The sequence below is a fragment of the Pyrgilauda ruficollis genome, unplaced genomic scaffold (assembly GCF_017590135.1).
Source record: "Pyrgilauda ruficollis isolate IOZ18807 unplaced genomic scaffold, ASM1759013v1 scaffold86, whole genome shotgun sequence".
NCBI classification, from domain to species: Eukaryota; Metazoa; Chordata; class Aves; order Passeriformes; family Passeridae; genus Pyrgilauda; species Pyrgilauda ruficollis.
This window is the reverse complement of record NW_024530599.1, coordinates 641,871-664,139: the sequence shown is the minus strand read 5'-3', so window position 1 is coordinate 664,139 and position 22,269 is coordinate 641,871. Positions and strand designations below refer to the sequence as shown.

The following is a 22,269-nucleotide window of genomic DNA, read 5'->3' as shown; positions in this document are numbered from 1 at the left end:
GATGACATTGTCAAATTGCAAGCTGCTGTACACTTAACCACTTTACAAATGGAATAAATTCCAAGCACTTTCTGCTTATTTATTTTTGTAAGCGTTCCAATACCACTGATAATTTTTTTTCTCCTTTCATTCAGGCTCTAAATATGTTTTATTGAGCATTTAACAACATATTAAGAGCTAAGAGGTGAATCCTACACAATGTTTTAAGAACACAACTTTAAAAAAGTAAAAAAATGTACAATCTCATGCTGCATATTTACAGATATTATTTAAATACTATATTTTATCTTTCTGCTATTCATAAATCTCAATCTAAAGCTTCTTTTAATGTATCATTTTATAAAAGAATACATTCAACATATCTAGAACTTGCAAAAATTTTGTTTGTTTTTTTGTTTTTTGCTTTAACTCTCTAAAACATAGTGATGAGTAAAAGCTATCTTTAAAGCATCCAGGAATCGTTTGGATTACACATGTGATAGTAGAAATTTGGGATCTGCACTTGGTTGTGCAACTGGTTTTAAATCTAGTCTAGTGACAACTTAATGCTTGGAACAAGCTTGCAGTAAGAGAGCAGATTAAAGCATTTGTTACCATTAGATCTTATGTGCTATACAGTGACAAACTGTACCTAGAGTGAGTAGATTTCCTTTCTCATCAAAGACTATTTAATATTATAAGTCAGGTAGTTTGGAACATAGAAGAGAAAAGGGATTAGGAAAATAATATATCTTATGGGATTCAGCAAATGGAAAGCTTTACATCCTTGAAAAGATTATAAACAGTGGCTGAATAAATGATACAGTCTAAGATGTGCATCAGGAATGTCATAAAGACTATTTCCCCCATCCCTACAGTCTTCTGAATAAAAATATCTTTTTCATGTACATATACACTATCTTTTGGGGATATTCAGTACTAAGCTTGCTACAAATGGTTTCTTTTTTTTTTTCACCCTCCCATTACTCTACAACTCCTTTCCATTTCCAAAATCACTTTTCCAAAGTATATAGTTTATAATGTTCTCTCACTCACACACTGGGTTTTTTTTAAAATATACAGATACATTTTACCTTTTGCTAACTAAAGAAACCTTTATTTTCTTTAAGACCGAGGCAATGAAGCAAATGGGAATTACTGTATGTGAAAAAGGGAAGCAATTCCCAGAGCAAAAGACAAAACAGAACTATATGAATAAATGAGGTTATTGATGTGGAGTTTGAACCTTTAGTTGGGGCTCCCTGTTTAAATAGGTAGCCCAGTAGACCAGGTTAAAGATTCCAAAAAGCAGAGGGAAGGCTATTCTTGATAGCCGATCAATTTTACTGACGCTGTTAAAAGTTTTCTTGGGCTCTGCAGGTTTTGTTTCTGGCTTCACTTCTTTGGGCTCAATTGTTGCACTTTTAGCAATGGTTGCCAGCCCAGGGTCCCTTGCAATATTAGGGGTGTAGCTCGTAGCTGCAGCTGTGTAGGTGTTGTTTTTCTTGATGAGAGGATCCTTCACTTTCTTTGGCTGAAGAAAGAAGAAAATATTTCATTCTCAGTACCCTTCTCAACAGATGAAATTATGAAAAAGCACTGTAACATTTTGCAGTTACTCCAATTCATACCATAAAGTGTAATAAGCTGTAAGAGAGAAGTTAGTTCTGGGTGTATAACTCGTGCAAAATATTTAGGTGACAATAAATGCAAAATCATCCATTTGTATTACTTGTATTTGGTAAACCAAGTTAGGTGATCAATAAAAATGAGACCTGATAGCTAGGCTCATTGGCAAAATCACCTTTAATGATAATCAGCAGTGACAAAGCACTCATAGCTCAACAGTCTCACAAACTGTTTCCCTTAATCAGGATAAAAACTTACAGATGCCAAATTCTTAATGTAGCCTTCCAACATTAAGACAAATATTGTGATATGAAGAGTTTTTACATAATTTATACACAGAAATACACACTAAATTATCGTGTAACCATGCACTAAAGGAGTGGTTTACTCAGTAAGATGCAAAGCTGTCAGTATTCTGCTCGCTAATGGTTTACACCAGAGGCACATGAATTATGGATTAGGAACTTAATGTTCTTATTTGAATCTTAAAATTGGAGCATAATGGCTCAAATGGCATTCCATATGCGAAGACTTTAATGTCTGTATGACTTGTTCATCCACCTACTTATATTGCTCAAACAAGAATATATTGAATATCTTTTAGGGGAGGAGGACTTATTGAGCTTATTTAAACTTATTTTATCCCTAGGTCCTTATATTTTCTAATATTCTATTTTTGGGATCTAGTTGTAGGAAAAAAAATAAATTTTGACATCTGGGCATACCAGTTAAGATTCAAGTGTCCAGTTTCTAGCAGACCAAACCTGTTATTCAGCCACTGCCCAGTCATAAACACAGAAGAGATGTAGTGGGTTATTAAGAAGTTGTAAGGATTCCTCCAATTATGAGGAAAAAAAAATAACTCCAACAGCTTAGCAAAATTTTCAGGCATTATTTGCCACAAAAAGAAAAGGCAAATGTTATCCATTTTATCCTCTTGGGATGGGGGGAAGATATGATTGAAGGGAAAATATCAGTGGAGTTTGATGTGTTATGTCATTTCACGAGACAGCAAACACAATTTTCTGTTTTCAAGAAGCCGCTGTCCCAGGGAGGCAATACTTTTATGTGGCCACAGTACTTTTAATGACAGATCAACGATAGGTTAATGGCTACTTTGACCCCATAATAATAGAGTTTTGATAAAAAATTATTGTTCAAGAGGTGAACATCTCAGGGAGTGGACAGACTCCTGCTGGCCACATGGGAAGAGGAAATGAAGCTGCAGAAGCCTGAGGGCAAGTGGGGAGAGGCTCGTGGAGGAACAGCTTTGGAGCCCCATGCTGGAAGGAAATGTAGGCTCAAATGTTAAAATCATGCTACTTAGTAAGGAAAAGTGTTCACCTAATGACTCTGATGTAGATATTCTTTAATTCATGGCAATAAAATTCTTAGCTTCAGGCCAAGAAAAAGCTTCAAATCTTCGGAAAAAACAGGTTAAAAAATATTCCAGCAAAAAAAGCATGTCAGGTTTTATTTTGTTTTTGTTGGTTTTTTTTGTTGTTTTGTTTGGCTTTTTGGGTTTTTTTGTTTATTTTGGGTTGTTTGGTTTTTTTTGTTGTTGTTTTTAGGCTGTCTATTCTTTCCCCTCCCAGGTAGGGAGGCTGCTAACATGGCTGCTGAGTGTAAAGGCAGCTGTTTGCTGCTCATTCAGATACTCTGGTGAGCAGCAATAAATCCAGCAGACAAAGAGCAGCTTCACTGAAGTCTCAGGGGAAACCCTTTTCAATAGATTTAAATGTCACTAGAAATCTGATCCACAGAAAACCCTGACACCAGACTGGGTCTTAATATTTCATGTCAAATTCAACTTCATGAACAAGCAATATGACAGCTAATTAGAGCTCTAAATTTGATTAAGCTGTGATCATCGTGAGCTTGCCTTGCTTGCTTTTCCTCACTGCAGAAAACTCACAGGTACCAGCAAATGGCACATAAAGCCCTTACCTGCTAACAAGTACAAAGCCATAAATCTTCCAGTGTTTTAAACTATGTTTATTGTGGTGAGTATCGTGTAGGGGTTTTTTTTAGAATGTAATTTTCTTGGTAACAAATGCAACAGCTTATTATAGTAACTACATTACAAGGGAGGATAAATTAGCAAGGCAATATTTAATATTTAAGGATACAATTCTATCAGTGCAGTTCATTTTTATAACAAATGTCATGAAAACACAAAAAGAATTAAAAAAAATATTTTCAGTGAAAATATCAATAACTGAAAACTCAACATTCAGCAGCAGTTGTGTAACTCATTACTGTAAGTTTGTTTTGATATTTCACTCATTTGTTCTACAATACTTTTGTAGTATTGTATAAATGCCCAAATTTAATTTGGAGGGTTTTTTTCACTGACTTACACAACTAATATACATAATATATATTCATATAATCCTGAATTAAAAACATATCTTTGCATACCAGTGAGTTACAGTTGCTCCTCCAAATACCTGCTCTGTTGGATCTCTAGTCTATGAGTGTTCATGATTACCAGCTGGGGAAGTTAACCCATCGGAATGAGCTTGCTCACAGGAGCAGCTGACATGGTAACTCATAGGAAACAGCAAACTTCTCTTTCATCCCCTAAATATCCTCAATAATTTCTTGATGCACCTGTGGTTTACAGACCAGGTCTGATCCCAGTCCTAAAGGAATTAATGGGAGTTTTCTCTGGTGTATTCATGGAGGTACAGATCAGGATTGCACACTCCCAGCACAGCTCTCAATTCCTCCTTCTAGGTAAACACATTTTTCCTATAGCTAAGAAAGGAAAAAAGAACTCCTGTGGTGATTGATTTGGTCATGATGATAGAGCAGCCCTTCTGAATTTTGTGCTGGGGAGCACTATACCTTGGGAACTGTCAAAAACTGCAGCCACAATTTTTTTTTTCTTACATTTACACTGAGGCATCCACAGTTTCTATTGTTCAAACAGAAAAAAATCATTTCCTTCCCTTAAAATAATACACGTTGATCTTTTTTTCTGCTCAATTCCTGAAGTCAAAATCTCAGTAGAATATTTCATTATTAATAACCCAGTATGTCAGAAGCAGTATTTAGGTATTAAATGTAATCATGGCATGGAAATGCTGTACGTAGACACAGGAGTAAACTCTTCTGGAGTAATAACTCTTGTACATAATAAGAGTTTTAATGTGCTTAACCCCGTGTCGCAGAGTGACCAGGGGTGGCAGAGTGTGATCTTTTGGGCTGGGTGTGGGGAGGTGTTACCTTTTCTGGGACGACGCTCTTGCCGTCCCAGGCGTAGCCTCTCTTGGTGAAGTAGTTGACGGTGGCGAACTCGATGAGCGCCGAGAAGACGAAGGCGTAGCAGACGGCGATGAACCAGTCCATGGCCGTGGCGTAGGCCACCTTGGGCAGCGAGTTCCTCGCGCTGATGCTCAGGGTAGTCATGGTCAGCACAGTTGTCACGCCTGCAAAGCAGAGTTTGTGCCTTCAGGCCATTTTTTGTGCTTCATTTCCCAGCTGCTAGAGGTGGTAAAGCCTTTTCTACACCCCTGGTTGTTACAAACTTCCCCACCTGAGTTCAGTTTCTATATGATATCAGGTTTCCACTCCTGTGGAAGTTGCAGGATTTTCAAAACATTTTTTATGCTTTTATTCTTTGATGTTGTTATAATAGAATACTATTTTTAAAGGTGGAAGGGAAGTATAATTTGTGAACTACTTTACTCTTCCTGGTATTTGAGGGATTTTGTTGCAGTTCTTTATTCATGCACTGCAAATTATACTACAGATGTAACAGTTTAATATCTTTAGTTCTTTCTTGCAGCAGTTCTGAGATACTTAGAAAACAAACAAACAAAAAAACTTGTTTCAGCTTATTTGGGATATTATACTTCAAAGATATTTTCAAGGGCACCAAGATTTATGTGTTCTTTCATTTTTTTTGAATCAATGGTATTACAGATTTCTGTCCCTTTATTCACTGACACCCTGAACACAGCAAAGATTTTATGTAAGAATGACAATGTAATTTGCATTTCTGATATCAGAGCTTCTCACTGCCGAACCTTTCCTCTCACCTGGCCCCAGAGAGCAAGCAGGACTGTACTGAATTCACTCTGCTCGCAGCTGCTTGGAAAATGAATTCTCAGAGCGCATGCAAGGCATTTACATCAAATCACATGTCCACAAGTTACCTTGACAACTGCACTGTCATGTCTCGAATGTGTCTCGAGTTCATCTTTGCTGCACTGAGTGTTAGTGGAAATGAGCAGTGCTCTAAAATAGGTCAATTAATGAACAACATATTTATATGGTAGTGTGAAGAGCTTGAGTTGTTAGTGCCTAATGAGGAAACAATTTCTTTTTCTTGAGATGCAACCAAATGTGTTCTATGACTTATTGCTAGTGACCTTATGTTTGTCTTACATAGTAGCAGAAGAAAGGTTTATAACTTTTATTATCTGTGGTACTGAGTGGGCTAAAAGATCCATGTTGTGCTTCGGTGTGTAAATGAATTCATGCAAGATGTTCTTTGTTTCACTGCCATTTTGAAATGAAAAAGCTATCTTGATACATAATGATGCAGCAAACCCAAGAGTTATTTACTAAATAACTGTCTTCTAAAACAAAAACAGAGAAATTTGTGGGTTCTTGAACCTGTGAAGATAGCACTTTGAGAAGTGGGCAGTATTGTATATTATCCATTGAGACTAGAAAATTCTGTTCTCCATCTAATGACTGTGAAGTACAGCATTTCAAACTGATGATCAGACATTTCTTTTTAAATGGTATGTGCAAAAAGAGGTAAAATAATTACAATTTCAATGGATTTGACTAAAAAACTCTCTAGTAGTGTAGTTCTCAGCAAAACTGATGTTAAAAATTCAGGATTAATTTTAGTTGCTAATCTAAACAATATTATGTAAATCAAATTTAATTATACTGTAGTCTAAAACACTGTTCTGTCAATGCACATCTGTCTATCAACAGAAAACCTGCTTGGTTCATGAGGTCTAAGGCTATGCAAGTTGTGATTGATTTCCAGAGAAACTGAGAAACTAAAGCACAGCTGTGAATGGTGCAAGAAAAGATCCATAAAAATAGCTCTTGTTCAACACGAGCTTCATAGGCTGCATTTCTCAACAGTGACTCTCTGGCTTTGCCATGTTCAGAATAAATGGGTTAATTTTCTTTGGCAAAGCCAGAGGGCCCAAAGCATCCTGTCCTTGCAGTGCCCTGAGGCAGCAAAGTGAGTGTCAAAGCCAGCTTGGCTGGGGATGCTTCCACCTCCTGCCAAAGGTGTTCAGCAGTCCCATCTGGATATCACCAAGGAGCAGGTCACATAGCAGAAATCTCAGGCTCTAGCTTTCCTAAATGAAAATTCATTGCCTTTTTTTCTTTTTTTTTTTTTTAATATGTACTTGACTTGGGTTAATATCACCAAAGAATATGAAAGAATATACAAGTTTTAAGATAAGCATTTGCAAGCAGTAGTTAAATTCTAGGGACCAGCCGTATAAACTGGAGGATCTTTTAGATTGCCTGCTCACTGCATTCCCTGAGTGCACGTATTCACTGCTGTAAGCATGATAAATTGTTGCTGATATAACAGTAGCCTGTAAAAGGGATTAAGGAAAAAAAAATTAAAATAAGAATTTTCTGAGGGCCTAAAGATGTCAAGTGACAGATACCCATTGATTAAAGCCTTTTTGATAATCCCATGATTAACATTATTGCCATTGTCAGAGATGTTTTATTCATAATCTGATTGTTTTGGAATATTCAAATGGTAAAGGATGGCTTAAGATATTTTCAGGTCTCTTTTTACAGTCAGTTCCAAATCAGTTTAAAAGCTTTGGACCTATATCTTCACAATGAATTTTGTTAGCTCTTGTGTGTGCAACATGTCCAGGCTCACACTGTTCTCCAATACCATGTTACAATAACTACATTTACAATAACATTTCTGAAACCCAATTGCCTCGTGATTGCCAGGAGGTTTGTAGGTCTTGCTTACCAAATACAGTTCTTGCTGGAACAGATTCTCTGTTAAGCCAGAAGGACACCTGTGACAGTATCACTGTCATGATGCATGGCAGATAAGTCTGGATGACAAAGTAACCAATCTTCCTCTTCAAATGAAAATGTGTAGTCATAACAACATATTCCCCTAAAACCAAGAAAAAAGAACATTAAAGATTTTATAAATATACACGTCAGAGGTCTTTGTAGGAAGTATTTTTCATTACATTCACCCCTATTATAAAATAGAAGTCCTCAAATCAAAATGGGTCAGCTTTGAAGGAAACATTTCATAAACCTGGTGGGTTGTAAAATTTTTCCTTAATAATACAAAACTAGACATTTCCGGGAAATGCTAATTAAATTTACATATTTTCTCTGCTGAGTAGTGAATGAAAGTCTGCATTAACTGGTGGCTGTTTAAAGTTCTTGTAGAAGGTCTTATTCCATTAGAAGATGGAAAGCCACCACAGCATAACCGTGTAAACATAATCTGAAGACTCAATCAAGACAACCTCCCAAAAGTGTTTCTGTTGGGCCAAGCTTAAGATGTAATTGCTGATGTGATGGTATTTGCATTACCACTGTTGGTGCTTTATGTACTCTGAAGTGTCTCTGTTTTGCTAATTTAGGACCTTAGTAAATTATTATTCTCTCCTGAAATAAATGATTACTACAAGAATAGCACACAATATTTTCATTAGCCCTAATGCTTTTGGAGCTACGAAGTTGTATGAGGTGTGTACTCCAAATGCAATGAAAATTAATTGGTTTTTTATATATAAATTTATACTTTCAATAATAAATATAAATATATCTAATATTCTAATATGCTTACCTCATCCCATAAACCTTTCTTGCCAACAGAGCAAATATTGCTCATTTTCAGATCATTATTTATATAATTTAAAATGGATTTTGGCAAACAGTATATTCTCCAAAGACTGAGAAACCTATTGTTTTTATTTTATATATATGGGGTTTTTTTTAGTAAACTGATTCTTCTTATTATGCAATGAATGTCTGAGGAATGAAACAAGTAGATACGTAACTGAGTGGAAACTTCTGTCTAGATTAGAGATGACATGTGAAATTACTGTAGTTCTATTTTAAAATGTAGGCAGATGGAAGGAGAAAACTGCTCTTGTACAAGAAAAGCTTAAACTTGATTGAAAAACTATGTCTAGACATTGACTGCTTATGCACAGAGCATGTCAAATGCCCATTTCTGTAATGCAGAGTCCAGAAGAACATCCATTTGAGCAATCTTGCTCAATTTCTAACCCCAAGGAAAGTTTCTTTATAAGATATGACAATACTCTTTCAATATAAAAGACAGCAGCAAAGGGGAAAAGACAATAAATTTTAAATTGAATGGTAAAACAAAGGATATACAAGGATTTTTTTTTTTTATTATTTCAAAAATAGGAATGGCTGTAGTATAGTGGGAATTATTGCTTAAATTTTCCTCACCTTTCTTTAACTTTCACTGAAACAAGCTCCTTCTCCTCTGTACCAGAGATTATGATCTTAAAAAAGGTGCCAGTCTTGGCTAGGAGAGCCAATAATTTAATTTTATCTCCTTAAAATATGACGTGGGAAACTATTTTAATGCAATCAGATATAGAGTGCACACAACGGTGTGTCAGAATTAATTCACTGATTGTAGATGGCAAGCTAAGAATACAGAGTGAACACACCACTGTACTCTGATGCTTTATTTAGCTGCCTAAATTATCAAAGTATTTTTAACCTCTGGAAAATGAGAACAAGATCCAAAGCATAAAGGCAATTAAAAAGACAGGGATTGCTCTCATCTGTTAAGCACTGCAGCAGGTCTGAGATGAAGGCAGTGCTGGGAGGAGTGAGCAGGGCAGGGCAGAGGCCTGCAGTAATGCTCTGCACTTCAGCTACAAGGCACAGCCACGTTCTGAAGTTTCCACAGCACCAATGGACTGCACTCATCTACTAAAAGATAGGAGATGTTTGATAAGATTGATTGAGCTGACTGCAGGACATGAAAGCATTCCAGTTATTCACTGCATCCTTGGCTTTCCATATTTTCTGTCTTTCTTTAATTGAACAGTGTCATCACATTTGTGACAGCTGCTGATCACTCTCATAACTTTCCAGTTCCTCTGGGATTCTATTTTGAAAGCATTGCAATACAGTCATAAAATTCCCTACAAGCTAGGATTTCAAATAGCTCTTGACCAAAATATTGCCTATATTCACAGTGTCTGATTGCTAGGCTTTCACAAGGTGTAGCTTATACATCTTATATTCTCTTATCTCTTATCTTTTCTTATCCAAGGAAGTTAGAAAGAAAGGCATTTCTTCTTAGCTAATTTGTAATTCCTGAAGTCTTCTACAAATAACTGTGTTGTGCAGATAAATCTGGTTTTCATTTTATTTATTCCAATGTTTGAATTAGGTTATATGTAAAACACAATATGAAGCATTTAAAAGTCATCAAAAATTCTGCATATATATAAATTTTTTTTCTGAATGACTGTCCATGCTGGAATATTTCCAGTAGGTCTGGAAGCACTTGTGCCTGTTTTCAGTGCTTTCATATGTGCAGTTTTTAATCAGCCCTTAATATTGCAATAACTGAGTCAAAATGTGCAGGTGGTATGAACGAATCTGTGCCCATAGAAGAAAGTAGTTGATAATTCAGTAAAGTTACATTAAAGCTATTTCTCAATGTTCTGTAAATGATTTGTAAAAAAACAGATTTATCAGCACCTGAAGTTAATGTGCATCACATCAGACATGAAATTTGAGGTGTGGGCTGAGTCTGAGCTGTAACAATTCTTCTATTACTGTAGGTAAAGAAGTAAAGCTTTCCAGGCTGTTAATTTAAAACAAAGTATTTATCATTTACTATTTATGCCATGTAACTCAGTCAAAAAACTCTTAAGAACACCATCATCTCTGCAGATTTACAGAGATAAGAAAAAAAATAAGTGTTTTGAATATAAATCCTGGTGATTCTCAGTGTAAACAATGTTTTCAAGTTGCCAAAGTAATTCTATATAAATAGAAACTTGCACAAGCCCTTTAAGCATTTTTAAGGTGGTTACAGAAAGAATAATTTAAAAATCTTTCTGAGTCAATATGAATTGTGGCTGGAGAAAAGGGATTATTAACCACTTCTGATCCTCACCTTTAGTATGGGGAAAGCAAAGCATTTTTCTTTCCAAAGCAAATAATGAAGGATTTTCCTTTGAGACATTGAATTTGCAAGCAATAAATATGTTTCTTCCTCAACTGTGTATTCTTATCTTTTGCAGCCTGAATTGCTGCAACACTTATCAGGTAGTAATTAGAGAGCATTGTAAATTTGCAAATACTAAAAAGATTCTGAAATTGGATTGTTTTTAGTCTTGGTAACTATTCCATTTAGTTCTTTGTACTGTTTTTCAGCATCTAGACAACAATATCTTCATCTCAGCATACTTTAGGTATTAACTATACTGTATTTAACTTTATAGACAGCAATGGTAAAGAATTTTCCTCAGGTAGAAAAAGGAGGCAGAATTCACATCTTTGAAATAGCATGGGCAAAACAAATTGTTTGTTTATTCATGGAAATGTATGAAGAAATCTTAAACTTATGTTTCAGTTCTGTTTGAAAATTTCTTTTCTGCCCTTCTTAACAGTTTATAGCATGCTCCTCACATTGCTGTCTAATTACCCTGAACCATGTTTGGCATTTCCATTTGGTTTACTTATGCTCCCTCTTGAGTGTTTCCTGATATCCTGCTGCCCTTGGAGCACATGCAGCAAGCAGGAGCAAGGGCAGCCCCACAGGCTGGCAGGGTCTCTCTGAGAGAACCAAGAGCTGAGATCCCTGCAGTTCCCCTCAAATCCTGCTGACTTTCCAGCAAAGGGCAGGTGGGGTGAATTAGTGGCTGCAGAAAAGCCAATGGCAACATTTCCACCTGTGGGAAGGTCAAGAGCTCTCCCCTTTTCACCTGCTTGTTGCACACCTCTGTGCTCAGCAATGGGAGCAGTTGTGTTGATGCTGTTCTCATGCGAAGTTCCTATTATTGCCATCCCACTTACTTTGATATCAACTGAACAGAAGCTTCCAAGCAGTAACCTTGTCTGTGAGAGCTTTTCTTGGCTTAATAGAGCATATGAATACATTTTAACAAGCTAAATAAAAAATTCAGACACAAATTCCAGTTCACCTTAAGTTGACTCATTTTCTCTTAAAAGTTCATTGGCTTTAACAGCAACACATTAGGAAATTTGGTTTATGCAGTTACGAGTGGACTTCTCTCTAAGTCACAATGTTGGGTGTACCCAGAGCAGTGCAACCACTTCCCCTAAAGCAGGGCTGTGTTTGGTCCACTGACCAGTCAATCTGGTCACCTGAGCTCTTGTTCATGCCCAGTGCTCAGATTCTTACTGCATTTAGATCATCCAAATTATTAGAAAATAAACTTTAAAAAATTTACATCTTGAAACAAGCACTGCAAAGTTAAAAAATAAAGGGCTGTGGCCAGCTTCAAGGTTACAGGTATGTCATACTATAAATGTCAGCTGTATTTCTGTAGCTCATTAATTTTTTTGAGTTAAAGCTGGTGTCAGCATTAAAGGAAATTGTATTTGGTTGTTTCAGATGGTTTTGAGTTTGATGACAGTTTTTTTCATTCTCTAAATACTTCCTTGAGAAACTATGTACTATATGCTTTTAGCAACTTCACTGCCCCCAGAAATATGATCTTTGAGGATTCATATTGTTATGCTATTTTTATCAGCCTATATAGTAAGCAAATAATATGAGAAGAACAAAAGGAGTGCTTCTTTATTACATAAATTATTGTTTTTTTCTGGCTAGATCTGACACTGTAGGAAGCTTTTTAATTGTTCAAATATTTTTACCACCAACTGAAGTAGGAAAATAATCCCAGGATGTATTATCTTTCCAGAGTCATTCTGAAGTATATATTATCATTTACCCCTCAATCTTACGTCTTTGTATTTTTTAATCCTGCTCTGAATTATGTTTTGACAGTTAAATATCACCCTTCCAGAGTATTTGTCACAGACCTGTACTGGACTGCACAATTCCAGAGTCCACGGTTTGTCCAAGCAGATCGTACTGGTTCAGTCGAGAGCCGTCTTCAGCCACCACCACTGACCTTGCTGGTTCCCGTGTCCACTCATACACGACCTCTGCTCTGGTATAAGCATCTAATTTGAAAGAAATACATTGCATTTAAGCTTTGCACTTTCTGTTGCCTTACGGCTTTGTCAGAACAATGTTTTGAGCAGTAGTTTGAATATTTAATTATCTTTAATTATCTGTAGAAACCAACAACTATCTTACTGGAATCTATCTATAGGAAGTAAAATTGATTTTTACAAAATAGCTAAATATCTGCTGTAGGGCTGGATTAAGGTTGGTCCTCTGTGGTATGAATATATTTCTTTCTTATATATTTCCTGCCTGTGTAATAAGTGAGAGTGAGAAGTGGAATTTCATGAGCCTGCAAGAATCCCAATGCTTTTTCTAACTTCTAGCTATTGTAAAGAAAGACGAGCCCCAAACTTTTCAATTTTTCATAGTGTGATGTTTTTTGGCCACTCTGTAAATCCTTCTCAGAGTGGCTTCAGTGATCCTCTCATCCTCAGCCTGGCTACAGCTCCCCTTTGGTCATGCCCCATCACACGGTCCTTGCTGCAAAATGGGCCTAGCAGACACTTCTGAGGCTGCCTAGGAGAAAGTAACTTTAAACCACAATTAGTCTATTTTTTTGTTTTGGCTTTGGTTATTTCTGAATAGTCCTCACACTCAAGATTTGATCAAGACAAAAGAAAAGTGCTGTGGGCTCTTCAAGCCCAAGCAGTCTGGTGCGTTACACAGAGAATTCAGTAGCATCTACACATGCCATTGAGGGGTTTTGTGCTGTTATTTATGTTCTTTCCAGAATCAAGCCACACATGAATATTTTTAATCCTAATTCCACAGTAAAATTCTGCTGTCATTTTGTGGGGTCTGCAATCTGGCAGCTCTCCCTCGAAGCAGTTGGGTGGGAGTTAATTGGCTGCACAGAGACAGCTCATGTAACTCTTTACACCTAAAAAGTACCCAAGGCATGAATGGGAATGAATGTGTGGCCAGAATCTGCATCAAGCCTGCACCCACCAAAGGCAGCTGGAGCACGATGGGACATCTCAGGGCATCCAAAATAACAGAAGGATTCTACCTACAAGATGAGAATTTCCCTTTTTTCAGATTGAGAAGCTGGAAGGGAAAGGGAGGAATCTGATTCACTTGACCTCATTTGTGAGTTAGCAATTTTACCTTATCAGTGTAAGAGATAAGAGCTAGTAATTGAAGAGTTGGTTGGGCAGAATGTGCTGGTAAATGAATTGCATGGCATTTGATTCTGCATTCTTGAAGCTGAAGGGTTCTTTGGGCTTCATATTCCCTAAGCACTGTAATGTATCTTGGAATATGTTTTTGGAGTCAATGGCAAAAGCAAATCTACGTCTTAATAATTCTGACTTTAAAAATAATGGCCAGAGTAAACCCAGAAATTGACTTGCTAACCTAGTCACATAAAGACAGTAATAAAATTAATTTTCAAGCATTTGTTCTGGAATATGAGAATAGCTTGGAAGAGAGGGGAGTGCTTTTCTGAGCTACTGAGAATGACTGGATTGGTTTAGAGGGAAGGGGCTGCACTGGGCAGAGCTAGAATTGAGCTGCCAGACTTGGTGCTCAATTCTGCTGCCCCCCTCAGCTTCCAATTCACGTTGCATAAACAGCAACGCAGCCATCTGCTCCCATCACTGCTGGTTTCCAGAGTGGCCTCAGTTCTAAACTGACAATCAGATGTTTGTGGTAAGAGTTGAGGAGAGCATCTGCCTTTCTGATTTTGTTTTGCCAACATATGGCATTTTGTTGTTCCAGAACTTCTTTTGCATTTGTCACATTGAATTTACACTGGAATAACCTCTAGCTTAAGCTGCTCTTTGGCAAATCACTTTAGCCTTGGAGCTGGGTCAAACATTTATTGGTCCCTACAGTATGGGCAGAGTCCACAGGAGATGTGCAACTCCTTCATTGTGAGGCTTTTAGGAATCCAGCTCCAAGAAGTGATGAGTAGCAATGGAGGACATAAAAAACCTCTTATCCAATTTAATCTAAAACAAATGGAGCTAGGCAAACACTACCTTGGGGAGCTAAGCGTTAGATTGTAGTCTGCACTTTAAGCATGGATTTTGTGACAATTAAATTCATTCCCAGTAAATTTTCCACTCCATTAAGATGATTATAATTAATTGCTTTAGTTTGACAAAAATGTCCCAAATGTATTTAAATATGATTCTCACTTAAAAAGTGGAAATTAATTATAAGATCTGTTCTTTTTTTATGTGCAACTGTGAGTCCCTCTTTCATAACTTGCTTGGGTCCAACCATTTGTCCTCTTGGAGATATTTCTATTTGTATCAAGAATGAAATATCGAGAGAAATATTCTATAACTTGATAATTATGGCATATGATCTGATAAGAAGGAAGGGGGAGATCCAGCTTTAAGGGCTGTTTCCAACAGTGAGTTCTTCATGCAGTGTTTGCAGTAAAACCATGTTACAGAAGGAACTCCTCTCCATGAGGATCCCAAATTAGGAGCTCTCCTGAATTTAGTGGGTGAATGAAAAGTTGCCTTGAGTACTCCTTGATTTGTTTAATGATCTTTCCAAGCATTTGTAGTTACTTGTTTTTTAGGAGAGCTGCCATAGAATACTAGTGTTCACATAAAAAAAAAACAAAAACAAAACAAAACAAAAACCTGTAAAACATGATAGTCCACAGCTGTACTCTGAGTTTAGAATGTAAGTTATTGCCTTTGAGTGGTATAAGAAATGGTCTTTTTATCAGAAATAGCTGTGATTTTTTTGTTCAATTAAGAAAATTAAAAAATTATATTATGAAAATATGTTTTTAAGGATAAAAATATCAATTTAGATACAAAAGATGCTGGTACTCTTGCATGTTTTTCTGCTGTCTTGTTCTTGTCTTCTGGTGTGGTTCTGGACTTTTATGCAAATCCACATTATCTGTCCCTTTTATTTAATAATTTCTGCAAATCTTAGTCATTTAACTCAGGAAATGTCCTCAGTAATCTGGAAAGCTGTGCACTGTGTGAATGAAGAGTACATTAATCTGGGACGCGGAGCCAGAAAGAACTCAGAGCAGGAAAAGAATGGGAAATATTGTTCATACTAGGGAAGGTCTGGTGTTTGGGCTATGGTTCAGTGATGCACAGGTGTGCTGATTGGTGTTTGTCGTGTATATGAAATTCAGTCTAGTAAATCAAATTCGTTCGGAAACTGTTCCTGGTTTAAATTGTCATTAGCAGGTTTGTTGCAGGATCAGCCATCTCCCTGCCTCGCAGCTCCTGCACGATGCCTGCAGGGACATTTTAGTGAGCACATCAAAAGAAATTCCATCCTGCAGCCACTCCTGCTCTCGCTGGGATCTTGGGTGCACAGATCTCTTATTAGTCAAGAACCCCCTGCAGTATCTGTCCTGCTATAAACTGGAGTAAAGCTTCCCCCCACTCTGCACTCTTTCAGGAGATATTGGCAAAGATTAATTTTCAGTGCTCTCTAAGAAAACTTAACATTCAAGGAGCAAATTATTCTTGTCAGTTATACTCCAAGGTTGTATGAGCTTTTTGTTCTCTAAGCCTCATCTAGGAGATCAGCAGCTCTTTAAAGACAAAACATCAGTGCTGTCTCACTGCAAACATAGAGCTATTCAGCCCAAAGTAAATGATCACCTTGTTGGGTACCATGTGAAGAATGAATTGGGTTTTCTCTTTGTTGACTTCTAAAATTGATCAAGCCACTAAGTAACCATTACCAGCGAAACGACTCATTACTCTGTTAGAAAAAAGTAGCCATTGAGGAAACAATTTGTACACTATTACATCTTCCATGTATTTTAACTTCCTTGTTTGTGTTAAACAAACTAGAGTAAATTAGATCGTCATTTTTTTTCCTCAATGTTTTATTTCCAAAAATACTAAGTTTAGTTAAGTGTCAGGCTGGTTGCTATTCACACTGAAGTTTTGGAGAAAATTCTCAACTTATCAAAAGCTTTGTCCGTGGTTGCACTGGTTTCAATTATTCTGATTTCAATTATATTTCAATGACTTTGTTCAGTATGTTCTCTCATCTAGGGCTATGTATGCTGCAAGTGTAGGACTCTATTTGGAGATTTCTGAGATTTTTCACTTCCAAAAATGTTCCATGAGTGTATATGAGTATCTGCTAATGCTAGGAAAAATGTTGATCTAAACATACCAAGACTGCAGTAGCAAAACTGTTTTCACCTAAACCAGTTCAGTTATCCATAGCATGTATTGCTTTTCTTTAGGACTGATATTGGGTTTTGACAAAACAAAGCAACAAGATTAACAACATTTAATATGTGACAAACTACTTTTCTAGATATTTAGAACACTGTCACTTTCATCTTTGGTTAATCTCCAGGCATCACATTGTAGGATATTTAAGAGACATAAATGAGGTCCATTATATTATATATCTATAAAATAAAGATACAACCCTGACAAAAACGTGAAAAATACACAAGATTAGAACCTCGAGGTTTTCTAGGTTGCAAAATACTCTTTTAAAGTGGCCTAAAAATGCCTAAAAATGGGAGAAACCTCCATTTAAAATAAACTTACAGCTTCCAAATTTCAAGGGGCAAGCATGTGCATCCATAGGAAAGTCTTCTAAATGCATTGGACATTCTGCTCTCACAGTCAATCTATAATGGATTAATGAGCAAAAGGACACATTTATTCTAGTTTCATAGAAATAGCAAATAGACTTCTATTAAGACACATAGCATAAGTACAGCACAGTATCTGTTATGTGATTAATTAGTGGTTACAACAGGACTTGAATTGTCTGGCTCAGGGTGCAACTGCTCTGCCCCTCTGCCCTTCCTCACGGTCCATCAGAGGCATGCTCAGGCTTCTCATTTGGTGTGAGGATTAAAATCTATTAGCAACTGCAATTGCTTCCTTGCTGCCATCATTAAATTGGCCCACTCTGGATGCTCAGACATTTGCTGAAATCATTTCATTGCTATCAGCTTGAGTGCAAACATGTTTCTCAATAGAAGAGGTTAAATGAACTAGAAACAGTCACATACCACACACCAGCAGAGAATGAACAGTAATACTTGAAGAGTAGGCTGAAGATTGCATTAAGGCACTTGCAAAGGTGAGGAAATAGGAATGGTTATGATCAAAAGAAGAGACACATGTGAACAATGTGCTGCCAAGATAGTGTTTCTGTGGATTAAATCCCTAACAGCTGAGCATTTAGAAAGACAAGAAAAATCGACACGGACTTGTGTAGCTACCAGCCAAGATGACTCTACTTCAGTCCAGCCAGTCTTGAAAGATGTTGCACAATAAATTGAACATCCCAAATGCCTGGAGAATTTTTTTTCTCCAAACACTTGTACTGCTTTTAAAAATGTCTTTAAATTTTTTTACAGAAAACTCAGTGTTTACCTATGCACTACGTTATCCATCTTGGCTTGGAGTAGACAAAGTCCCTTTATACCTTGTTTTGATTCCATGGGAGACATAAAGGGGGGATGTGCAGCTTTATAGAGACAACATACCCTCTTTTTCATTTTTTAATTTGTAGGTTTTTAATCCAGAATGTTTGCATTACTGTATATCATCATTATTTCAAAAGGATTTATTTAACTCCTCTAACAACTGGACAGCTAAAGTTCAGTTATCCATGAAGAGAATAATATATTTCCAATGAATGCTGTCAGCACAGAAATAATTTTTTCTCCTAACTTTCTGAATGCTTTAATCAATGGAAAAATAAATGTCTATTTTTATGCTGTCATGCTTTATAATCCCAAGCACAAGAAATATTAAGAATGGTCAATGAATTCTGTGTGCATCTGTTAGTTCTCAGAATCTGCTTTCTATATGATCCAAAGATTAAAGACCCTTGCACACAATTTAGGAGCACAGATTATACTAAACTTTCAGGCTTTATTATACTTGCTGATGGATTCCTTGAAAGCAATGCCATATCAAGATTCTCTGCAAACTGATGGATTCCTAATACTGTAAGAATCTTTTTAAAATCAAGCATTAAGATGCATCCAGGGACTGTAGAGGTAGCACAGCAGGAGAGGAAAAATAAACACTGCAAACAGCTCTGTTTGCCCATCATCCCAAGGCCTATTGTGAAAATAATTATTAAGCAGGAATCAAATTATACTCGAAAAGGAACCAGTTTCCTATCTGGAAAATATGCTTTCACAAGTTAAATTGTAAAACTAAATGAAGGATGTAATATTTTAGGGCTCACCTCATTGTGTATAGCAACGTCCCATCCTCTGTGATTCGTAATAGTTTATTTGGCATTGTCATGTTATGAGCCACTGACTTCTTTCCATTGTGGAAAAAGGTATCAGGTGTCCAAATTTTGCTGGCCATTAAATTATTTAATCGGAGAACAGTCATAGGTCCTTTGAATTTTAATCTCTCATCTTTCCAGCTTTGGCGAAAAAATACATCTATAGTGTATTCCTACATCAATTCAGAAAAAAAGGAAACACTTATGATGTCATATGTTGCAATAAGGGAACTTGAAAAGTGTGTTCTTACCATTCCCTAGAAGCAAGATGACTGTTAATGAAATTATTCATTATCAGAATGTTTATTTTCTGTATTACTTACAATGTACCTGAAGCTGGTTATTAAACACAATACCATTACTGTGCTCAATAAACAATAAACATCAGGAAATATTTCAAAAGTTGCCCATGAGTTAGATATAATAAAATTGAAACAAAATAATTCATTATACAATATATATAATTTTATATAATATATATTATACTATAATATATATTATACTATGATATATAATAATTATAAAATATATAGTATTATATATTATTATATTATATATTATTATATATTATACATAATATGTATTTTATATATATATATAAAATTCAAAAATAATTCCCACTAGAACTGTAATTTGAAGCTGCTGAGAGGTGGTCAGTATGTGTGGCACAGGAAATGTGTGTCAGAGTAAAATAAGCTTTGTGAGGCAGGGTCCTACTACAGCCTTCTGTTCTAAATATCTCTAAAGGTTTATGTTAGCATAAACCTGTAATCAACCTGCAGAAAGTTCACAGTTGACTGAAATTGTATGGTCTGAGTGGTGAGATGTGCAATGGTTCATTGGGTGAATGGTTGGGCTACAAGGAGCACGAGCTGCGGGCACCTTTGGGCCAAGAGGGACAGAGTGACTGCACAGGGGCTGGGCCGGGGGGAGAGAAGCAGCAGCTGACTCAGTGGCATGGGGACAACCAGAATAACCAACACCCACCATGAAATGAAAGAAATATTTGTGACAAAGCAACAGGAACCAAGAGGAAGAGGGTGAAAGTAAGAATGATACGCTGGAACGATACATAAAATATAGATGGGGTGGAAATGTGAAAAACTGTGAATGCAGCATAGTACAGCGTTCCCCAGGGGAAAATTCCATCCTCATGTGGAAGTTCAGTGTGAGATTATCCTGCCCCTTTCATCTTTGATATTTTGATAAACATCAAAAGCAGTTACCCAAACGTGTTCTGAGTTACTCTGAATGGGACTCTTTTGGCTGAGAAATGGAATCTTTGCTGAGATCCCCTGCAAATGGAGATACCAAATCCTAGAACAGAGAGAACTCCTGTGTGTGAAGGCACACAGAGCTATAAGGAATAGAGCTGACCTGGCAAGCATGACAGTGAACAGAAACATTCTAGAAGGAGCATGCAAAATGTCTCCACAGCAAATTCCTTTAGATTTGTGTTTTTCATTTTAACAACCACCAACACTCCATACAACATAAGCAATTTTGAGCTGTTTATTCCTTGCACAACTATTAGCAAGGAAGACTGGTGATTCTTACTGATGTGTTTTTCCTGCTTTTAGGGTATGAAATGCCTGAATACATTTTTGACATAGAAATGTAGTTACATGGGTTGTTCTAATTTTGGGTTCTTTTGGTAGATTTTTAAATTTAATTTAATTTTATTTATATCCCAGACCTGTGAATCATTTGTGTGCATACTTTGTTGTATTTCTGTTTTTTTAATCCCTTGCTCAGTGAACTGCTGAAGCCTGAGTTTATTCAGCTTCTGTGAAAGCAGTTTGCACTTTTAACCAATTATTTGCTTCAGAATTTTGCTGGGTCATGCCTTAGGTTGAATTGTGACCAAATCCTGTCCCAGCTGTGCAGTAGAGTAGAAGAGAAGGAGGTGTAGGAGACAGTATCCATCATTAAAATTTTGGATTTCCTCCATGTTTTACTAGCACTAAGAAAATTTCCTCCTACACACGTGGGAAAGGTAAAAGACATGCCCAGAAGGTGACATCATTTCAGCATGAAAGCCATTCCTTTTTTCTCTTTCAGCTGCAAAGGGGGTGAGTGGGAGGTGGTACAGGTTGAGAAAGGAGAGTCTGGTTTTTCACTTCATACAAACACAAGGTTCATTTGCTGGAAAAGGACGAGGAGTCAGAAAGATTTGATAAGGGTCCTGACAGCATAAGATAAAATTCAATTAAAAAGTAGCTGACAGGTCATGCCTGGCACAGGCTGAATCTTTCCCTATCCCAGGTTATCGCACCATATAGAGTGAATTAATTTTGGATGAGATATCTCAGCTTCTCAGCTTACACTACCCACTTAAGCATGTACATTAATTCTCCTCAAACGAATCCTGACAGACAGCTGATCTTTAGGGCCGAGCCATCAGATGCTCTGATTAGGGCTTTTTTCTACAGCAGAGCGGCACACAGAACAAGGGAGCAGAAGGATTTTCTCTAGACTATGTACAATAGCAGTGGCCCATATGCACACATATGAGTGAGGTGGAATTTGGAATAAATTCTCCACAGCAGACTCTTCATTCCACACTATGCAGGTTAACAAAAGAAGATTTCTATTTGCACTTTGAATAAATTTTATGGTTTTGAATATTTATAACTCTTTGACTTAAATGTTCTCTAGTTTACTCTTCTAATACTTCTCCCTGGAGATTGTTTATTCACAGGGACCATGGTAGACCACTCTATGGTCTACATGAGGTTCTGTACAGGAAGATAGCAAGACAGATCATTCTCAAAAAGCTTACTGTACAGAAAAACTGGGAATGAAGGTATACTAGAAAAAAAATTCTGTCTTTCTAAAAAAGTTAATTTTGAAACACTTCTTATTCCAAATAATATACATCAAAAATTTTCACAAAAATGACAGTTTGTATGAGAATAGCCAGGTATCTCTTGTTCAGTTCAATCCACCACGTGAGCATGCTTGAAAACCTGCAAAGTTCTTCCAAAAAAGATTATTTAAAAAAAAAATGCTTTTCTCCCATTTAACTTTATTTACAAGTATAAGAACAAGCCAAGACAATCTCTTTATAGAAAAAGAGCTTATGTCCATGCTGCTCTTAGAAGAGTGTATTGAGGGTGGGTAGGAGCACCCTGACTTAGCCGTGCAAGTGCCTCCCTGGATGCTGCAAACAGAGGCTGAGGGCTGAGATGTGCTGGCAGCTCAGCGTGGCTGTGCTTTCCTGACACTCAGGG

The 22,269-nt window shown here is 36.7% G+C and overlaps 1 protein-coding gene across 1 annotated transcript in view; it reads right to left on the bottom strand.

Moving 5' to 3' along the window:
- Positions 1-967: 967 nt before the first annotated feature.
- Positions 968-22,269, bottom strand: part of GABRA1 (gamma-aminobutyric acid type A receptor subunit alpha1) — a 38,879-nt gene continuing 17,577 nt past the window's right edge. Inside the window, exons 5-10 of the mRNA XM_041487992.1 lie at positions 18,989-19,209; positions 17,323-17,405; positions 12,664-12,807; positions 7,595-7,747; positions 4,840-5,042; positions 968-1,513 (exon numbers count right to left, since the gene is read on the bottom strand). Of these exons, the coding sequence (XP_041343926.1) occupies positions 1,205-1,513; positions 4,840-5,042; positions 7,595-7,747; positions 12,664-12,807; positions 17,323-17,405; positions 18,989-19,209 (1,113 nt within the window). The 3' untranslated portion in view covers positions 968-1,204. The remainder of the gene's footprint in view (positions 1,514-4,839; positions 5,043-7,594; positions 7,748-12,663; positions 12,808-17,322; positions 17,406-18,988; positions 19,210-22,269) is intronic.